The 19,768-nt window shown below is 53.5% G+C and overlaps 7 protein-coding genes across 7 annotated transcripts; 4 read left to right on the forward strand and 3 right to left on the reverse strand.

Annotated features, from left to right (window-relative positions):
- Positions 1-2,705: 2,705 nt before the first annotated feature.
- On the forward strand, positions 2,706-3,446 carry GLRG_04866 (uncharacterized protein; the record flags this gene model as incomplete). The annotated part of the gene is made up of 1 exon (XM_008095551.1): positions 2,706-3,446. One exon carries the CDS (start codon positions 2,706-2,708, stop codon positions 3,444-3,446), a length of 741 nt encoding a protein of 246 aa, XP_008093742.1.
- A 430-nt stretch (positions 3,447-3,876) lies between these two features.
- On the reverse strand, positions 3,877-4,447 carry GLRG_04867 (ribosomal L38e family protein; the record flags this gene model as incomplete). The annotated part of the gene is made up of 4 exons (XM_008095552.1): positions 3,877-3,935; positions 4,037-4,165; positions 4,305-4,338; positions 4,418-4,447. The coding sequence occupies 4 exons, from the start codon at positions 4,445-4,447 to the stop codon at positions 3,877-3,879; spliced, it is 252 nt and encodes an 83-aa protein (XP_008093743.1).
- Positions 4,448-5,088: 641 nt separating this feature from the next.
- Positions 5,089-5,521, forward strand: GLRG_04868 (uncharacterized protein; the record flags this gene model as incomplete). Its single annotated transcript, XM_008095553.1, has 4 exons — positions 5,089-5,124; positions 5,187-5,199; positions 5,254-5,384; positions 5,438-5,521. 4 exons carry the CDS (start codon positions 5,089-5,091, stop codon positions 5,519-5,521), a joined length of 264 nt encoding a protein of 87 aa, XP_008093744.1.
- Positions 5,522-5,704: 183 nt separating this feature from the next.
- GLRG_04869 (peptidase family M48) lies at positions 5,705-7,118 on the reverse strand (the record flags this gene model as incomplete). Its single annotated transcript, XM_008095554.1, has 2 exons — positions 5,705-6,124; positions 6,174-7,118. The coding sequence occupies 2 exons, from the start codon at positions 7,116-7,118 to the stop codon at positions 5,705-5,707; spliced, it is 1,365 nt and encodes a 454-aa protein (XP_008093745.1).
- A 452-nt stretch (positions 7,119-7,570) lies between these two features.
- GLRG_04870 (ribosomal protein L34) lies at positions 7,571-8,039 on the forward strand (the record flags this gene model as incomplete). Its single annotated transcript, XM_008095555.1, has 2 exons — positions 7,571-7,665; positions 7,730-8,039. 2 exons carry the CDS (start codon positions 7,571-7,573, stop codon positions 8,037-8,039), a joined length of 405 nt encoding a protein of 134 aa, XP_008093746.1.
- Positions 8,040-9,023: 984 nt separating this feature from the next.
- GLRG_04871 (uncharacterized protein) lies at positions 9,024-10,218 on the forward strand (the record flags this gene model as incomplete). Its single annotated transcript, XM_008095556.1, has 2 exons — positions 9,024-9,580; positions 9,663-10,218. 2 exons carry the CDS (start codon positions 9,024-9,026, stop codon positions 10,216-10,218), a joined length of 1,113 nt encoding a protein of 370 aa, XP_008093747.1.
- Positions 10,219-15,203: 4,985 nt separating this feature from the next.
- On the reverse strand, positions 15,204-18,179 carry GLRG_04872 (glycosyl hydrolase family 3 N terminal domain-containing protein; the record flags this gene model as incomplete). Its single annotated transcript, XM_008095557.1, has 6 exons — positions 15,204-17,072; positions 17,199-17,287; positions 17,347-17,528; positions 17,581-17,826; positions 17,874-17,905; positions 17,988-18,179. 6 exons carry the CDS (start codon positions 18,177-18,179, stop codon positions 15,204-15,206), a joined length of 2,610 nt encoding a protein of 869 aa, XP_008093748.1.
- Positions 18,180-19,768: the final 1,589 nt, after the last annotated feature.

The following is a 19,768-nucleotide window of genomic DNA, read 5'->3' on the forward strand; positions in this document are numbered from 1 at the left end:
GGGCCAACAAGGACGAGTGGAACTTTGGAGTGAACTCTCCCCTCCTTCTTTGTAACCGACAGGGAAGAACCAAACCTACAGAAACGTGGCGGAGCTGACAGTTGATATGGATTTTGGTGCAGGAAAACGGGCGATGGCAACGTCAGTCTGGGGCGGGAATGTGTTGTCTCTCCTCCTGGTTGTCCTCCTAGGCCTTTCGAGCTTGGATAGCAGGATACACTAGAAGCTGCTGCGCCGCGACGCGTCGTGCTACGCCTACGGCGCTGCAGGTCTTGTTGGGACTTGGTTCGTATAAACACGATGATGCCCTCGAGGTGCAGGCCGCCTGTCTCCTCTCTCTGGCTCGCTAGAGTAGTACCTCATGACCAGTGTGCCGCTTGTGCCAGGTTATGATACTATTGCTTTGTCTTTGCATACGGACGCTCAGCTTGACGTAGTAGGTATACTGCCGTTGTAGGTTTGCTTCTCCTATGCACATTTGCCAGGCTGTCAGGGACTGCCTGGCCTGCACCTTTTCATCCCATTCACTATTGCATGTATTCGTACCTTGCTTTGTTCATGCGCGGCCCTATTGGCCATTGCCCCCTCCCCCTGATGATACTCCCGTTCTGATGGGTGTTTTCCCGGCAAACCCCGAGCAAATTGACAGGGGTTTGACAGGGGCTGCTGCAGGTGGAAGGGCGGCGGCCGCGATCTGGAAGCAAGTTTGGGATGCCATGCTCAGGTGCTACGAGTCGCTCAGCCCTGGTGGTGGTGTCGGGGAGCTTGGGCACCGTCAGTCTCTGCCATTGCTCGACGGCGCCCTCATGAGCTTGCGAGATACCTTACCAGATTGAATGCTGACGGACTGCGCGCTATCCTGCTTCCGCCTCGCATGTCAAGCATTACATGTTATTGTAAAGACCCAATGCTAAATCTTACATAGTAGCAGCGAGTCAGACAACAGTAGCCCTGGTAACAAGTTTAAAGGATGCCGAAGTTACGGTTGTAAGCAGGAAGCTTCTACGGCGAGTTGCCGCGTGGCTCCAAGCTTTCGACGGCAGTCATTGGAGCCAGCTAAGCCTGACCTAGTAAGTCATACACAGTATGCTTTCATCCGATCATGAGCTCTAGGTCACCAGCAGCCACCGAGTGCTAGTGCCGTATTGTCTGATCCCTCGAGAGGAGTCGAGACGGAAGTGGCTTCCCATAACGAAGGGCCAATCGTCTCTGGTCCAACAATGGCAGTCCGATGCGAACAACAGTCTCGATGCCAGACTCATTGAATTGGAGCCAAGGTCATGCACCCTTCAATGCGGGTGACGACAGGAGTTACGGTATACCTTATTGGTCTACAGTATGATTCAGGCAGGGCAACAAATGACTGGAGGCGGTGAAGAATCACGACCTCAAAGGAGAACTGAGATACGTATCCAAGGTAGTCAGTCTTTTTGTTGGGTCGCGCAGATACCATGAAGAGGGGAACAACCGAAATGCCGTCACATGAGGCCACCTTCAAGATCTGGCATCGCCGTGTCTCGGAAGACGAACACCGCCCTGCACCTCCGTAACATGGTATTTGAAGAAGTGGCTCAATTCCTAACGGTCAGGTCGAATGAAGCCGGACTGCCCGGACCGGGAAAGTCTGTTTCTGCTGAAAAGAAGGAGAAAAAAAAAGAAGAAACCGTTGCCGCCAGGGAAACGTTCTCCGTTCCGGAATGCGTACCTAACACACGTAAGCAGAGCTTATCGATACCTTGCCGACACAAGCTGTCAGCTCCAAGATTTAGGCGCAATGCTTCTCCGGGTCCACTCCCTCACCTCCCCTGGTCTTGGATCGCCGCGGAAGGCGGCCAGGGACAAACCGACGCTTGGCAGATACATATGGGCTGTGTGGTATCCGTAGTGAGATGAGCCATTGAGTTACGTTGACCCAGTCGTTTGAGGTCATGGTTGAGTGCTCATTCTGTGAGTGCTTGTATGCATCCATCTACATCCGCGCCAATAGTACATGCCATGGCCGCGATGCCTCGTGTCTCACTACCTACCAATGAGCGCCTATTCATCTTCAACTTAGTGTCAAGATGGTTTGCGTACCAGTCTTTACCAATTGACTACCTAGTGACCTGCAGCTTTTCCTCTTCTTCTTCTTTTCTTCTTTTTTGTAGGGACTTCGGTTAGTGAGATAAGATCAATGCGGCCGTGTGGAAAGTCAATCCGCGTAGGTATTGCGGGAGGAAGGGATAGATCAACTCAAGGCTGCCACACGGAATCGATCTATCAACAAATGGCCGCTCATCTGCTTGTACACTACACTGCATATCTGCCTAGTCTCAAGTCTGTCTGTGTCTGTGCTGCACTTTGTCTAGCGAGCAACGTCACTCCTTTCTGTGCGAGGACGTTGACCTGCATGCCTAACTGCCTACCCCGCCGAGTGGACCCTCCCAATCCCCGACGGCAGGCTAGAGAGCGCAGAAAACATACCGTCTTCAGTAAATTGTGAGATTCCTCTTTTTTGAGACATTATTTCAAGCAAAAGTACGAATAGACCGCTTCCCTGGCTTTTGTCCTTTCAGCCTCCGGCCCATACCGAACCCATGTACCTAGGTAGCTAGGTAGGTAAAGAGAGAGAGCTTCGACCCCGCGAGCCCCGGTTATTCCCGACGTCGCCTCGTGCCACAAGCCACGCATCTTTTCGACCTCGTCCACCACACCCACAGCCCAAGATGACCGTGACGGAGTTCGCACTTCTCCAGCTCAAGGAGCCGCTGACCGAGGAGTTCAAGGAGCTCTTGGACTATTGCCAGACGGTCCAGGACACCTGGGTCTTGCGCCAGCAGCCAGGACTCCCTCCTACCCGGATAGACCGCGGCACCGCCATCCTCCAGCAGGTCGAGGACCCGAGCGTGATCCTCATCGCAGCGCAGTGGGACTCGCTGCAGGCGCACCTCGAGTGGCTCGCGTCGCCCGAGAACCAGAACGTCATGGCCAAGCTGATGCCACGCATCCACGTCGAAGGCCCGCGAGCTGTTCTCTTCTTTCACGTCGACGCGCCCATCTTTGCGACGCCGGTGACGCCGCCGACCCAGGCCGACGGCGCTGCACCAGAGACGGAGAGCAAGGCCGAGGGGAAGAAGAAGGCCGAGGACAAGCCCCCTTCGCTGTTGACGGCGCCGGTGCTTAGCGTCGGACGCTTCGGTGTACGGTCGGAGAAGAAGGAGGACTTCACCAGCAAGTACGACGAGTCGAAGTGGGTCGTCGAGGAAGCCGCGAGGCCGTACCCCGTCCGCGGCGGGTGGCGGATGGAGAAGGCAAGCGAGGATCACGAGGAGTTTGTCATGTACTGCGGGTGGTCGACGGTCGAGCAGCACAAGGCGATTGCCCAACGCGAGGGGTTCAAGGAGTGGGCTGGCATTCAGGAGTTTGTCACAGGGACTGACATTTGGCATTACCAGAGGATCATGTAGGTCTTTTTTGCCGCCAATGAGCTCGAGGCTGTCTGGATAAGCGTAAGCATGCCTGGCCGGGGGAGGCATTTCCGTCGCGACTTTTCATGGGGGGTTTTTTTTTTTTTTTTTGCGAGACCTGCATTTTGGTTGTGTTCAATGATTTCTTCATTGGCGAAATGTCCGACTAGCAAGGAGTAGACAGGTCCATCTCAATCCGCAATTTGCCTAGGTAATAATCCCTTGACGCCGTATGTCTCGTGAACAGACGGTCCGTACTCCTCTTTCGAGGAAACAGACACAACCCGTCACTTCATTTTTCCCAAGGACCGACCGGCCAATGGCCCCTCACCAAGTCATTCCATAGACCTCATAAGATGGGCTACTCATGCTCTTCTATTCCTCCATCGAAGCGATTTTGACTTTTCCCAGTTACAGTGTTGGAGAGCGCTTATGCGGAAGCCTTGCCACCCTTGGGGTTCTTCTTGGGGACGTCCTTGATCTGGAGCTCTGTTGTGTTGAGTCGCGGTTAGCATACTTTCCTTCAATTCGAACACCTCTCCATGGGTTGCTAAGAGTGGCGACCGAAACCAGACCAGAGGAACACGTACGAGGGGGGAGGGACTGCTTGAGCTTCTCGGCCTTGTCGGAGTCCTTAAGGACAAGGGTGTAGAGGTGGCGCTGGCAGCGAACCTTGAACTTGATCTGGGCGCTCTTGCTGCTGCGCTTGATGCGAGCGGCTACATCACGAAAGCGTTAGAAGACTGTCCTATCCCTTGTTCTCTGTTCGCACAACGATTTCGCAGCCATGTATTGGGACAGAGGGCCGCATCTTGTCGAGTCTTTGGTGGCAGTGGGGGTTTAGGGGAATCTGCATACAGGAAGCGTCCTTTCTCCGGGCAATCTCAATGAACTACAGAAACGTCAATTGTTAGCCAATCTTTCCCGGTCAACAGTCACCACGCAGCGTTTCGCCGCTGGATTGAGCGTACCTGCTTGATATCACCGATTTCGCGAGGCATCTTGGCGGTATTTGAGGGGAATTTGGCGACAACGGAGGGGGTCTTGTCTGGTCGGAGTGGGTGGTTGTCTTTTCGTGGTTTTGGGATTTGAGGGCAAAAATGATTTTGTGGGATGGACCCCTGGCGAGAGCGCTCGCTCGCCCGGAAGATGCACGGGCCATTCTCCTGTACTGGACTCGAGGCACTCGGGGGTTTGAATCTGTCGAGGTGCCGACCTTATCTTATCGTGGCTGGTGCCACACTTCCCCACTCTGTCGCTCCGCCTCAAATGCACCTATTCTATCCGTACCATAGGCAGCAAGCAGCCACTTGGGGCTTTGGGTTGGAAAGCTGAGTGGCAGTGAAACGTCACTGTGGCACGCGTCAGCCAAAAGCCCTCGGGCAAGGCGTGGCGCTGGGACAGTGAGCAACCGCTTCGGTCTGTCCCTTGGCACCGGCGGGTGGGTTGACGACGCTTTCCAACTCAAAGTCGTTTGCGAACACGTTGCTGCAGTTGCGCAATCTGTTTCCCCTCCCATTCTCTGTCCTTATATAGGTAGCGCTTGTAGAAACAAGAAAACAAGAATACAAACCAAGCTTCGTTCCATTCGTTACACAGAGCAAGGAACCAGCGCACCGCCACATATACCCATAGCGACAAGATGCCCACGCCTTTAGACAACGCCATGAAGTCCAGAGTCAGTATTCATTTCCCTCACCTTATTCGGTTTCTTGACGACTCTGCTAACGCTTGAGATAGAGTGCAGTTCTTGGTGAGTACACGAATCGAATGATTACTCGTGAATTTGGTGCTCATCGCGCCACAGCATTCGGTGGCTTGGTGACGGCCGCGGCTGTCTGGGCAATTTATGGAGGCGACATGTTTCCCGCTGCTCCGGACCCGACCGGCAACCCAGAGAATTGGACCAGAGAGGAGATGAGGAGATGGCTGGCCGCGGTATGCGCGCAATCCCAACAATTCGTCTTGCTCTTTGCTTACAACTTTCACAGAGGAATCTCTTTCCCAATGACAACGACAAGCGAGAGGAGCTCCTAGCACGAGTGCTGGCCAACATGAGGGCTCCAAGACGGTGAAAATGGAGTGTCCCACTTGAGGGAAAGGGACTTTTCCACGCAATATCCGATGATTTATTGCTTCTGATCCACATTTATGAGACTGCCCATTGCTTTAAACGTAGCATAGTATTGTACAAAGGATTCTAAACACGAGTTGCCTCCTTATGATTCTCGGTGCCAAAGCACTCCTATTGCAAACCCCTACAACTCATCTCTTCCCGACGTCTTTGCAACCGTCGGCTCATCCGTCGTAACCTTGTTGGTAGACTTCCAGTTAAGGGCCTTGAGGCGCTCGGACAAGTGAGGGTGAGAAAAGTGGTAGGTCGCGTACATCCAGTCGGCGTCCATCGAGCTGAGGTTCTGGATCTGGAGCTTGAGAAGGGAGCGGGCCAGCTCAGCCGAGTAGCCAAGCTTTTGGGCAAAGGCATCAGCCTGGAACTCGTACTTGCGGCTCAAAATGTTCATGAGCAGCTTGACGACGGTGTCCATGGGCGAGAGAGCATCAGAGAAGAGGATGAAGCCGACGATGATGGGGTGCTCCTTGAGGAACCCAAAGTCGGCGTAAAGCGATTGGTTGCTAATGAAGACAGAGAAGAGGGCAAATATGTAGAGAAAGTGGGCCTGCGAGGTGTTAGCTGTGCGATACCCCGTATACGACCACAAAACATACCTGAGAGATTCCAAAGAGACGGGTGGTGTGGCCAAGGCTCCAGTGGCCAAGCTCGTGGGCAAGAACAGCAACAACCTCTTGGGCATCGCTCTTCTCGATGAGGGTGTCGTAAATGACAATGTGCTTCTTCCAGGGAAGACCAAAGAAGTAGGCGTTGCTGTGAGCGCTGCGCTTGCTTCCGTCGATAACGTAAAGTTCGTGAAGAGGGAATTTCAAGCTCTTGGCGAGGCTCTCGACGCTGTTCTTCAACTCGCCTTCTTCCAAAGGCGACAGCTTGTTGAACAAGGGCAGGATGGCGACCGGGTAGATGGTGATCATGAAGACCTGCAGGCCAGCGGCAAACGCCCAGAGGTAGAAGAAGAACTGGTTGCCCGTTTTCTTGACAATGGAGAGGAAACCGGCCAGAACGGGAGGCGCAATAACGAAAGTGAGGAACTGAGATTTAATCATGTCGGTAATGAAAAGCTTGGGTGTCTGCTTGTTGAAGCCAAACTTCTCCTCGAGCACAAAGGTCTGGTAGATGGAGGTGGGCAGTGAGAGGACCTGCTGGATCATGATGAAAGCGAGGACGAAGACGATGGACTGGGAAATCTCGCCGGTGAAGCGCTGCGGCGCGAACTTCAGCAGCAGGTTACCGGACCAGGACCATAACTTGGGGAGGACGTCGAATTGGATGAAGGCGATGTTCTGGATCTGACCCCAGAGATTGTTGATGAAACCAAACTCGGCTTTGGCGCGGTTGTAGGCTTGCGACTTGTCGAAAACTTCCTGGGAGACTTCCTGCTCGAGCACCTTGGGCGGCTTGTTTTTCTTCAAGACCTGGTACTGGCGCAGCGAGAGCAGGCTCTCAAAGATGAACTGGCCGATGGAGAAGCCGAGGATGAGGCGCTTCCATGGGAAGAGCGGCCGGTCCAGGAACCGCGCAAGACGTTGGAGAAAATCCATTGTGGCCAAAACTTGCTTCTTCTAAGGGATCCGGAGGGATTGCAAAGGAGGGACAGGAATGAATATGTTGAATGAGGAAACAGGGCAAGCTCCGGATCTGTTCGTAAGCTGGTCAAACCCATCAGCAAGCTCAGGCAAGCTGTCCACAGTGAACCGATGACCAAGTGGGGTCACCCGCCCTGCGGTCGGCACTTGCGGAAGCCGGCAGTGCCTCTGATTGGCTCACAAGCGCCTAGGCTACCCCGAATTGAATTCTGAAACATCCGCTTCATGCAATGTCTTTCCTGCATACAGAGAAACCCCGTATGAACCGCAGCACCCCGTTTTATGCATGAGAGACGGGAATTGCCGACGGATCGGAAGAAAGTCTTCCGCAAAATCTCGAGCTTGGTGATCGCGATCAGTGAGAGCTCCACGCAGTCCACGACAACGACCACACGACTGCTGCCAAGATGATGCGCCAACCCATCACAAGTCTGGCGAGGAGCCTCCTCTCCCGCGCAGCAACTCAGCCTGTTCGTGTCGCCACACAGGTGTGCTCGCAAAGGTAAGGCCCGGCCACAAGATCGCTGGACCAACCAATGCTTTGATTAGCTAACATTGGCCATTAGGATGTTCTCTTCCCTTCCCTCACTGCGTCCCTCTATCACGCCTCTCACATCCGCCTTCCGCCGGCCGACCGCCACGCCTTTCACCCCCTCAACAGGTGATGCCGCCGACGTGGTTCCGACGAGCGCCATCACAGAGCACCCTGCCATGGGCGCCATGCAGGTCCGCTGCGGCCCCCGTAACACGATGAACCGGAACACCCGATTGATTCAGAAGCGGAGGCACGGCTTCCTTTCGCGCATGAAGTCCAAGGACGGTCGCAAGATTGTGGCGCGAAGGCGGGCGAAGGGGCGCAAGAAGCTGGGCGTTTGAGTGATACGTTGCCCGGGGACGATAGCAAAAACGATAGAATTTCCGTGGATAGCAGCGTGAACCGAAGCATAGGCGGGCCGTTGTCATCCGAAAGTTGGGCTCCAACCAAGCCGCAGGCGATAGACGACCTTGGCTTGGATGGCTGTGGGCCAGGCATGGCCTAGACACTTAGACATCAGGACCTCGACGAGAGGTAGTGTTCAATATGTATCAATATGAAGACAAATGTACAACATCCCAACCACATGTTGCTTCAAGGTCCGGTATCGACAATTGCGCTTGGCGGAAATGGCGTGGCAGGACTAGGAGTTGTAGGCTCGCTTTTGACACGCGGTGGAGGCTTAACTGATAGCATGTCATCTCGTGTCGCCTAAAGCCCAAACAAGCAGTAAAGGCTTGCAATTATAGGTAGACACGCAGCATCTAATACTTCAGAAGATAAGTAATGGCACGTAACAGCAACTGTCCGCGCCCGTACGTTCTCTCAGCGCTTGAGCCTCACCAATTCCTTGTTATTGATATTAAATTAGCACCCCCTTCAAGGCCCCAGTCTCGTCACTATCGGGCGCTCACCATGAGAGAAACAGGCAAACACAAGCACGTATCTATCTCGAGGGAACAGATGAATATGCCGCTTTGACCCCTGCCTGCCGTCTCCCCAACCAACCCAGTTGGAAAACAAGCGATCGCGTCATTGCGCAGCGAACACGAAACCTCCAATTCTCCCAAAAGAAAAGAAAAGAAAAAATCATCGAGATCGCAATCCAAATCCTGTCACATGCGGTCAGGGATTCAGGACCCATATAAATTCGGGGAAGCTCGGCACGCGTGCAGAACGCGTTGAGCAACAGCAATGAGCTCATAGCTGGTCATTTGAGTTCGGCAGTGTATAAGTTAACCCTTCCAGAAAGTTGATTTGAAGAGGGGCTCCAAACCACATTTCATCGATTCTTTGGTCCAGCTGGCAAGCGCTCGTTTGTGCAAATGACATCCAAGATGCCCAGGACTAAGGCCACCACCTCTGACGCCGCCGCAACTACCAGTGAGAGCAACCGCTGGTCGGCAGTCTCGGCGTCGCGTAATGCCGACAATGACTACAAGAAGGCCTTGGAAGACACCGACGCCTATGCATACACCTGCAGATGTCCCTTTGGGGCCAAATCCGGAGGAGACTTTGATGACGATGACGAAGATGAATTTGAGGATGATGAAGACGACGAAGGCCATCAACAGCCCAAGTGCGATGGCGGCGAAACCTGCCTCTGCACGAAGCCTGCGGAAGAGCACCCCGACGCGCCCTTCTTCATGACGAACGCCGGCTACCGCAAACTCATGACACAGAACATCCATTGCGAACTTCGCGATCCAGATAACTTTGGAATGTATACATACAACGATCACGCAGCCTACGGCGTCCTTCAAGTAATTCAAAATATTATCCTCGACTTCGAGGAGGCCAAGGACAACTGGAAGGAGCAGTGGGTGATCTGCGAGGCCATGGTGCCGTTCATCTGGTACCTCTCCGGCGGTGACTTCGCCAGGTAAGTGATCCCCCCTTTCGCGGCCCCCTGTCGGGCAACCTGCATCGAGGCCGGCTCGTTGACGAGAACAAACCCTTCACAGGGCCGACGACGGCGAGCTCTGCAGCCACACCGCCCGTCTCATCGGCAACCTCTTCCTCGCCACGCTCGCCCGCCTCGAGCGCGAGGGCGTCCTGACCCCGGACTCGGAGGTCAAGGACCTCGGCCACGTCATGGCGGGCATGCTGAAGGTTGCAGCGACCTTCCGCAGCTACTCCCTCCTTGACCAAGGGGCCCGGATGAAGAGGTCCACCAAGAAGCGACCGTTCCCCTTTGACGAGGACTCGTTCGACAACTACGTCGCCGCCTATGCCAAGAAGCACGGCATCACGCTGCGTGGCGTCCCCGGGCTCGAGAGCCTGCTAAAGGACGTGGATGACAGCGTCAAGCTGCCGAAGGAAACTCACGGCGACGATCCCTGGGGTTGGGAGACAGCTTTCTCGGAGTACAAGAAGGGGAGGAAAATTGGCGGCGACGATCTCGACATGACGAGCTGGTCGAGCGCGGAGCGCAAGAGGGCCGCGTTCAACAAGAAGGACCCTCTGGGGAAGAAGGAGATTGAAGCGATCAAGAATGGCATGGTCATGATGCTTGGATAGATCGGTTGTGATCTCTGCGATTTGGGGCGTTAATCTAGTTTGCTGGTGAAACTCTGCCGCGTTGTTGTTGAACCTTTGGCGATGCCGGGCATCGTCAGCTATCGCCGGTAAGAGGATTATGTGCAATACGGCACGGTATCCACCAAGACGGTGTGTATCTCATGAGCCTTTCAACAAGGCAACCAGCGATAGCTTCTTTTCACCAATATTTGAGAATGGCCACTATACCCCAACTATTCGTCACCCCTTCGGCCTAGGTACCAACAGAAACTTTTGAATTTTGTCACAAAGCGTTGCGGCTTCTGCATATTCCACTTTCATCACTTTATGCTCAAGGCAACAGTGGGTATCACGACGTAAATCTCTGCTTCACCCAGTGAAGAGGCTGCACCACTGGCCGCGGCGGTAACGAACAGAGAGAAGTCACATACGAAGCCAGGGATGTTTCCCCTTGAATATTCTCTCGTCACAGCAACCACTATAGCAGGTTTCAGTAGCCTAATATAACCGCCACCGATAGCTCCCCAAGCAGAGGAGCACAAGCACGTAGCTTCGGAGGCCGCAGATATGCGCCAAGCCAACAACCCAAGCCTGTGCCTGCAGTCCCATCAATTGACTGGAGCCAACGACGTCGCTCCTACAACAGCCTTGCTCCTACCACCGAATTCATGCCTTCCCCACCGGGGAAGCACCAGAGAGACGTTTTAGGCCCAAGAGAGATGCCCCAGGCCAGACAACCCAAGGCTGCGCCTCTGTACATCCTACAACCGAAGCCAAGGTTCCTCCCAAGCCCAAGGCTGCCGATGGTGGGAGTCCCAACACGGTCCTATGGAGCACCTGTTGACTGATTGACAGTTGGTAGAATTCAGTTCTGAATACGGAGGTTTTGATACTGATTTGAGGTGCAGAGAGTTTGTACAGCGAATACTTGTTCTGTGTATGGGCAAAGGCGGAGCAGAGTTATTCATCCATGGGCATTTTATCCCACCCCTTCATCTCCACAGAGACCACCAACCATACATGTACCTTAAAACTCTTCATCAACCTGTCATCGCAAAAATGATGACTTTTTGGAATATGGAGCACCCAGACACTATCGTCAACGTTGAGAATCACGCTATGTTCGGATTACATTACCCCTTCTCAACGAGATAGTCAACCACTACAAGCATGCCGCCGGCACAATGACCACGCAGATGGAGATAGGCTCTGCCTAGAGAAATCCATCAATAATTCGAGCCCGCTGTTGATCACGGCGGTCGACCCAATATAGAACTTGGGGTTTCCCGGCAGAAGACTTGGAGGATATGGGTTTGCAAAACAGTCACACGAAAAAATGAAACAGTCACGTACAAAAAGGAATCAGAGAAGTTACCACGGACCTGCTTCACCAGGTCATCTCGCAATTAAATGGATATTCACACTGCCTATTTTACCCGACCTTTTTATATCCGAACCCAGTGAGTCGTGGACGTGATCCGACGGATGGAGTTGGCGTACATCTTCCAGATGGTAAGGGGCTCCCTGAAACAGATGTGTATTTTGGTGGGAAAGATCAAATGTTATATGTCCGTGGTCACTTCTCGCTCGCTATCGATGAGGCCAGAAGGTAGGAATCAACAACTGCATCTTCAGCTTCTGCTATGGACAACATCTTGGATACAGGTGTGGTTCTATCAGCCTCTGCCACAGCAACATGGCACCAGGGAGCTGAGACATCATGAGAGAGTCAAGCGTCCCTTTCCTTTCCTCGTTGCTCCGTCGGGATAATAGAATATGCTCCCTAAGGGTTATGTCCTAGGGCTCAGGTGTGAAGTAAATATCGGAATTAGAAAAGGAAGGTGCATCCCAAGGAAAAATTAATCCCGTGGCCCTGGACCTACCGCTCCTGCCTCAATCTTTGCTCTCTCTGCCTGCCCCCCTTTCCCTTCCCACAAATCCATTTCTTTAAATACTTCCTCCCCTCTTCGTTTTTCTTTTATCCCTCTCGTGCACACAATACGAACCTCCCCCACCCCCTCTCTCTCTCACACACACATACACACACAAGATGGTAAGTACAGTCTGACGCACCTTCCATTTGACGATGATTCTAACTTCATGGTGAGCCTACCGTATTCAATGGAAGCGGTTACATTCAAAAGCGCCGGTGCGTTCTCCACCGGGGGCGGCGGCGGCGGACACCGCGGTGGCGGTCGTGGCGGTCGTGGCGGCCGTGGTCGTCATGGGGGCCACCACGACCCCAAAACTATGTCCAGACGTCGTGTAAGTGTGCATTATTTGTTCAAACTTGGGAATGTTCACTAATAGTATTATATAGTTGAAGGACTACATACGTCTGCTTGGAGAGCAGATGCATCAAGCTCAGTCAGAGCTTGATTCGGTATGTCATCACGTGTTTCCCACTCAACCAGTTCATTCCTGACAACCTCTATCTAGCGCCCCGTCCCGCAGAACGGCCCCAACCCGCACGTAAGTCATGCCTCATCTCTTGTTCAGTCCTATTGTATATGAAATCTCTAATCTCATCTCTCGTTCAGTCTTATCGTATAATCAATCTCTCATTATTCTATAGAACGGTCCCAACCCGCAGGATGGCCCCAACCCGCAGAACGGCCCCAGCCCGCAGAACGGCCCCAGCCCGCAGAACGTCCCCAAACCAGAAAACCTTCCCCTGCCAGTATGTTACTGTCTATTACCTGTTCATCACCTGTCCATTATCTGTTCTCTGTCTATTGACTAACTAAACTATGTAGTCGTGAGATGGTATGGAAATTGACTATAGTGATGATGAGGTACGCTATTAAAAAGGGTTCATAGCTAGCTTGTTCTATTCTTATTATTAGAGTATAATATAAACTGTGTTACCGATCAGAGTCTTTGCACCAGCGCGCAGACAAACCCTCATCCTGGTAGGTCACTTGCTCCTAGGTATATTAGACGACCACCTCGGGTCATCCAACGAGGTGATTGATTTGCTTATGCCTACCTTTTGTCTGGGTCATTGTCGCCTCGTCCTTGCTTGCTTGTTGCTCTTCACTGCTTTGCTGTTTCGTTTCACTCTCTCGCTGTGTATCTCAGCGACGCTGCCGTGTCCATCAACACGCCAACACTTACAGCCCATCGGCCCTGTCAGATCCGGAACGGCTGCCGGGAGGACCGTGTCCGAATTAATCCTAATTACAGCGCTAGGTAGCGTCAAACAGCAATATGACAGTTTCTGTTGAATTTCTAGTGATAAGCCCCCTTGTCAGTCAGGTTTCCTTATCTGACGGCGCTGCGGTCTATCCTAGAGACGCTGTGCCTGCCGGCTATGTTGCCGCACCATACTACCCGTCGCCATACGGCGGCTGGGTCTCAGGCTGGTCCGAAAGCTACGCCAAGAGTCGAAAAGAAAAAGGAAGAAAAGAAAAGGCTCCCGCCACATCCTGACCGAGCCCCTCCTGTTAACTCCCGGTTGTCGCGAGTTTGCTTCCTCCCACCTCGGGACAGCGTCTACACAGCAAGCGACAGTCGGCCATTTCTGTTTTGACAGTAGCGGCCAGCGTTGCCAGTCGAAAAGCCAAATCAGCTTGCGGTCACTGGTTAGACGCACCCTGACACAAAAAAAAACGCCATATTATTTGTACGCTTCACTTTCCGCTGGCTTTCTGCCCCCCACCATCGCTATCTTCAAGAAACGAAACGAAGAACCGGAACCAAAGGCTGGCCAAACGCATACAATTCACTTTCTTCTGAAAGCCCCCGCCATTGCTATCTTCATGACTCCTTGTAGTATCGTGTACTGTCCTCGGTGAGTTTCTTAGGTAGCAGGACAGACCACAGATTGAAAAAGAATCCCGGTATGGCACTTTGTCTGTCCCTTGTCCTTCGCCCGGGTACAATAGCAAGCACAATATCCCCTTATCCCAAACGACAACGGTCCCTTAATCAGGCAGTCAGCATCCTTTCCGTTCCGTCGGAGTGATAGCGTATAGTGTGCTGCAGCTGCAAGTTAGAAACGCTAATACGATTATCCTGTTGAAGTTTCGCTTGATAGGTAAGAGATGCTCGGTACTGACAAGAAAACGATGGAGGTGGGGAAGCGAGCAAGTTCGCGACGTGAAATAGGAAAGTGCTAGCGGCGAAGGCAATTCATTAAGCAGCTCGCCGCTTACAACGAGAAGATTGCCAACTCCAGTCATCAAAAGATGGTAATCATCGAGGTTCCCATAAATTGCAAAGTTGACGAGATATTCCGAGTCGTAAAGTCTCAGACCTTCTGCCCCAGTCCGACATCGCTAGGAATTCGTCCGCTTGGTTCTAGGCGTGAGTTGCCTTCGATATTTCATCTTCGAATTTCACGCGCTCCGAGTCTACTGTGAACTGAAACTAGACGGGGCCACCACGACCGCCACGGCCGCCGCCGGTGAGAAGCTCACCAGAACCCGAGAAATTGACGCTACTGTCGATTATGATTGACTTACCACAACCAAGAAGAAGGCGCTTCCGACAATACTTACCATTGTGTGTGTGTGTGTGAGAACCCACCCCCGTCAAGTCTCGGAACCTTCCCGGTAGCCCCGAGAACCTTAGGGGCTTGGCTGCGGATTGTTCATTGTAGCGTCATTCACGTTGTTATGAAAGCCAATCCGTGTTTGGATCACAGGGTTGGCGTGCTGGTCTTTTGGTATAGTGCTTGTCTAGGTTGGGTCGTGTCAGCTGCCGGCCTCACTAATGGAGGCTCAACCGGAAGGGAAGCCAGCTTCGGACACAGCTTCCGCCTCTGGTTGGGATAATATTATGTTGTTTTCTAACGCGCGGACGAAACACCGGGGTCTCCACGCTCCCAGCGTGACATACTAAAAGGCATCAAGTCTTTCGGATGAGTTTATTAAGTAAATAGAATTAAAGAGAATTCTTCATGGCTAGTTGATGAGAAATTCAGATAAAGATAACGCCATCTTGCCTTAGTCCAGGCTGACCCTAACCACTGCAGACTGAAACTAGACGGGGCTCGGGAGTCCTTCCTCACAGTTCCCAGAGTCGGTGTAACAGGCCAAGAACAACTTGTCACTAGCCTCCCCGACCCATATCTTGTACCTGCCCGTCGGGTTGGGCACAATCCAATTCTGGCTGACTACATCCCAAATGCTCAAGTCCCGCCTCGTCAGCTCTAGCGTCACCGTGGTGCTCTCCCCGGGCGCCAGGTTTGCCGTCTTCTCAAAGTCCCGCAGCTGGATCACGGGAGTGTCGGGTCCGCCGTCGGGGAACTGCACATACGCCTGCGCCGAGGCCTTGCCGGAGTACTGGGCGCCCATGTTGGTCACCTGGACTGAGACAGTGAAGGCTACGTCGAAGAGCGCAGGGTTTCCTCCCTCACCGCCGCCGGCGGGGGGGCCTGGCTTCTGCGTAGTGCTGTATCCCTCTGGATACGGGTACGTCTTCGTCGTGGAGGCGGCGACGGCATCTTTGGCCTCGGACTCGGTGCACCACGAGTAGATGTACCTGAAGATCTTGTTGAAGCCGGACGGCGCCACGCCCTCGGTCCAGGCAGGGATGGGTCCGTCGTAATCGAGGATACCTTCTTTGACCGGCCGGGCTGGAGGTGTGGCGGTCAGGGGCGTCACGGAGCTAATGGTCGCGTTCGAGTAGGAGAAGGTGGTGTAGCTCAGTCCGTGGCCGAAGGCGAAGCGCGGCTTGATGCCATTCTTGTTGAGGTAGCGGTAATCGATGTAAAGCTTTTCCGTGTATGTATCTTGGGGTTGGCCGAAAAGTTGGACGCTGAGCAGTTTGGTGACGGAGTCAGGCAGGTCGGACTCCTGCTTGGTCATGCTATACGGAAGATGGCCAGAGGGAGAGGCTTCACCGAAGATGATGGAGGCGAGTGACTCACCAGCCTCTTGGCCGGGAAGATGGGCGACGAGAACGCTCTTGACGCTGGGAAGATCAATCCACTCGTCCACGAGGACGGGACCGACTGTGTGGATGACGACCACAACGTTTTGGTACTTGGCGGCCGCATCCTTTACCAGCTGGTCGCCGTTGTAATAGGCGTTGAGGCCAGTGGAACTGCGATCTCCGGCGTTGCCCTCTACAGTGTACGAGTTCTCACCAGAGTCGGAGGAGATGAACACAAATGCCACGTCGTCGGCCGTGGGCGCCGGGACCGACGGGAAAGAGTCCGTGTTGTAGTAGACGACATTGCTGGACCTATTCTTAAAGGCACTAAGCGGATCGTCCATATACTCGTAGTTAACGGTTCCCGAGCCCCAGCCGATGCCGAGAGTGCCCTTGTTACAGGACCTGTCGGCACAAGCATTGGGTCCGTCGGGGTTTGTCTGTGCGCCGGTGCCAAAGATCTTGATCGGCGTTGAGGTAGTGATGGGCAAAAGGCTACCGTTGTTCTTGAGCAGCGTGACGGCCTCCTGCGCGACCTGTCTTGCGACGAGGTAGTGATCGGCCTGCACCTGGACGAATTCGTTGACGACGCCGCTTGGGGAGAAGGGCCAGGCTGCGGGGTACAGGTCTGCCACCCTACTGTTGCTGTTGGTATCAAAGTTAGTCGGCGGAAACGACTCGTCCTGCCCCATCTGATACCAAGCTGCCAGGACCCTGGTGGCCATGTCGTTTATGCGGTCCACAGGAACCGAACCGTTCAGAACAGCGCGCGTCAGGTCGTATGCCCAATAACTGTACCCAGTTAAAGGTATCTGCTGGTCGCCTGGCGCATCGAAGTCAAGCCCAGCTAGGGCAGACCCAACACCGGACATGTGCGAAAGCCAGTCACTCATGACGAATCCTTGGAAGCCGAGCTCGTCCTTCAAGATGCCGTTGATCAAGTAGCTGTTCTGGCTGCATGCTGAACCGTTGACCTTTCGAAATGTCAGTTGAAGGACTTCACATGTGATGAACAGTAGCAGATAAAAAAAAAGGGACTGTAAAAGAAGTGGTTGTCGCCAGATTACGCATGAGATGATGTCGGATAGTAATCAACTCACCGCGTTGTAGGCAGTCATGACTGATCCAGGGCCTGCTCTAAGGGCCATAGCAAATGGGTATAGATACAGCTCATGGAGCGTCCGGTCGTCTATTCGGTTAACTCGGTTAGTGATCAACCATCTCGCTCACACGAGAGGGGGCTCTCACCAATGTTGGCACTGTAACCTTCCCACAAGGGCGTGTACATGCGTGCAATCTCCTGCTCATTGCCGATAAGATGCTTGACTGTGGCGATGACACCCTGCTCCTGTACTCCCTTCACAGTCAAGTATGCGGCGTGACCGTTAAGCGCAGGATCGGTTCCAAATCCTTCCCAGTTTCGGCCGCCTCTGCAGATGGGATCAGGATGATGGCGGCACATTCGCGAGTGGATTCACTCACCTGGGCTTTCTACCCATGGGCCCAACCATGGGTCCCAAAAACACGTTGGCGCCCTTGCCCCGGAACTCCTTGCCCATTGCAACGGCTCTGGCGTACATCAAGTCCTTGCTGAAGGTAGCTCCAGTCGTAATACCGGCCGGGAATACGGTGACGTTGTCAGCTAGACGAACGCCGGTTGCCGAGTCTGCAAGGCATAGTGAAGGGATGCCGAGCCGGGGGATGCTGCCGGAGTTTCCAACACAACGGCTTGGCCTAGTTAGTACGAGCTGGTCAAACGGACAGATAAGACGTACCCTACATGTGTGTTAGTGAAGTCGAACATTAGCTGAAAAGGTCAATATAATACCCATATATAAGCCAGTGCCAGTCGTTAGATTTGTCTTTTCCGCCAAAGTTAACTGATTTACAATTAATTTTGCTTTTCGGTAGCTGTCGGACCAGTCCGAGACCCAGCCGCCGTACGGGGCTGGGTAGTACGGCGCGGCGACATAGCCGGCAGGCACGGCGTCTCTTGGATTGATCACGGCGCCATCGCACAAGGAAACCTGGCTGGCGAGGAGACCTATGGCCAGTGATTTGACGGAGAATGTGCTCGCCATGGTGCTGGTTGGCCCTTGACACTACTTGGAGCTGCAGTCGAAGTAGAACCTGAGCACAGAAACACGTGGTGAGATGACACGAGGGTGACACGGGCAGACGATCCAAAAGCGACTGTGAGACTTCCCCAGCGCGGCATTCTTATATATGCGTGGGAACTAATCCTTCGTCGGCTTCGCACTCGACATGTTGACGTGCGGACCCAATCACAGTCTTGGGGGGCGAGTGATATTGGATGCAAGGATAGCCGTGCAGAAAGCAGATGGTTCATACTACGTAGTAAGAACTCGACACCGGCCAAAGGGGGGCTGCGGGCACGAGGGTGCAACATTGCAGCACGTAAGGGTTGCACACTGCACTCTTGGCGGCTGGGCTTTTTGGGCATATGCCTGTCAAGGTCTAGCATACTACGTAGATATAGCGTAAACGAAACAATGTGGTCACGGTAGAGTTACTTACGCAGTAGTAGCAGAAGGCGGGGGGGTATATGCCCGTCGATAATATTTCTGGGTCTTAGCGGGAGCCTGGAGGTAAGAAAAGGCAGGTGAAGCGGCAGGTGGCAGCATTCTCAGGCACGATCTAGGGCGTTGAAATTAAACTCTGGGAAGCCCCACCTCTGGAGCGCGGGCGTAGTTACCGTAAATGGACTATGGTCTGGTTTACGTAGTATTCAATAGGACGGGGAATGGATGCAAATGACCACTTGTCGTGTGCGTGACCTGGAGGGAAGACCTGACTAGCCTCGAGCGGTCAATAAAATGTTGTCCCATCGGCCCGGCTCCGACGCGGGGAAGGGCTGCCAGATCATCAGGCACTGCACTGCACTGCATTGTGCGCGTGGTTGCCAGCTAGTTGATGATGCCCCGACGAGTCTCTAAAGCCTATTCTTGAGCTGGCGAGGTCGGGTCCCTGAGGCGCCTTCATGTTACATAGTAGTAGGTACGGATATACTACCAGGAAACCTACAAGCGAAGAGCGGATCGCCCAACGCAAACCAGCGGTAGAGGTCAATGACAGGGAACAGGGATAGCACATGTTGGGTTTCGGCTGTTGACTGCCATGGCTGCATGAAGAAAGGGGAATTGGATGACGGTGAGAACCATCAAAATGTGCGCGTGATGAATCGACTACGATGGTCGATGAGATTCCTGGAAGGGCGAGCAGAAGTAGGTACCCAAGTTGCAGACGTGAGACCATTTGCAATTGTCCATACGGTAATCTTGCCTTGCCTTCCTTGCCTTGCCTAGCTTCGCGGCTGCATCATGCACGCGTGCACCTAGGTATGTCGCTGCATCCATGCTTACCCGATCATCAGGCACCGAAAGGATAAAGAGACGATTCCGGTAGGTCGGCGCATGGAAGCGGGGAAGGCAGGAGAAGAGACAGAGAGAGACAGCTGGTGATAGTGATGGATGGGTGCATACGAACATGGGGGAAGAAGCGGCAGGAAGCGGCATGACATAACACAGTACGTACCTATCTGATAGATCATACCTGGGCGGGCAGGCACGCGTACCTATCAAATAATACGGATATATCCCACTCCTTTTGAACAACACATTTTTCTGTGCCTCACTCTCGCGCGCATCAA

This window comes from Colletotrichum graminicola (assembly GCF_000149035.1).
Source record: "Colletotrichum graminicola M1.001 genomic scaffold supercont1.16, whole genome shotgun sequence".
NCBI classification, from domain to species: Eukaryota; Fungi; Ascomycota; class Sordariomycetes; order Glomerellales; family Glomerellaceae; genus Colletotrichum; species Colletotrichum graminicola.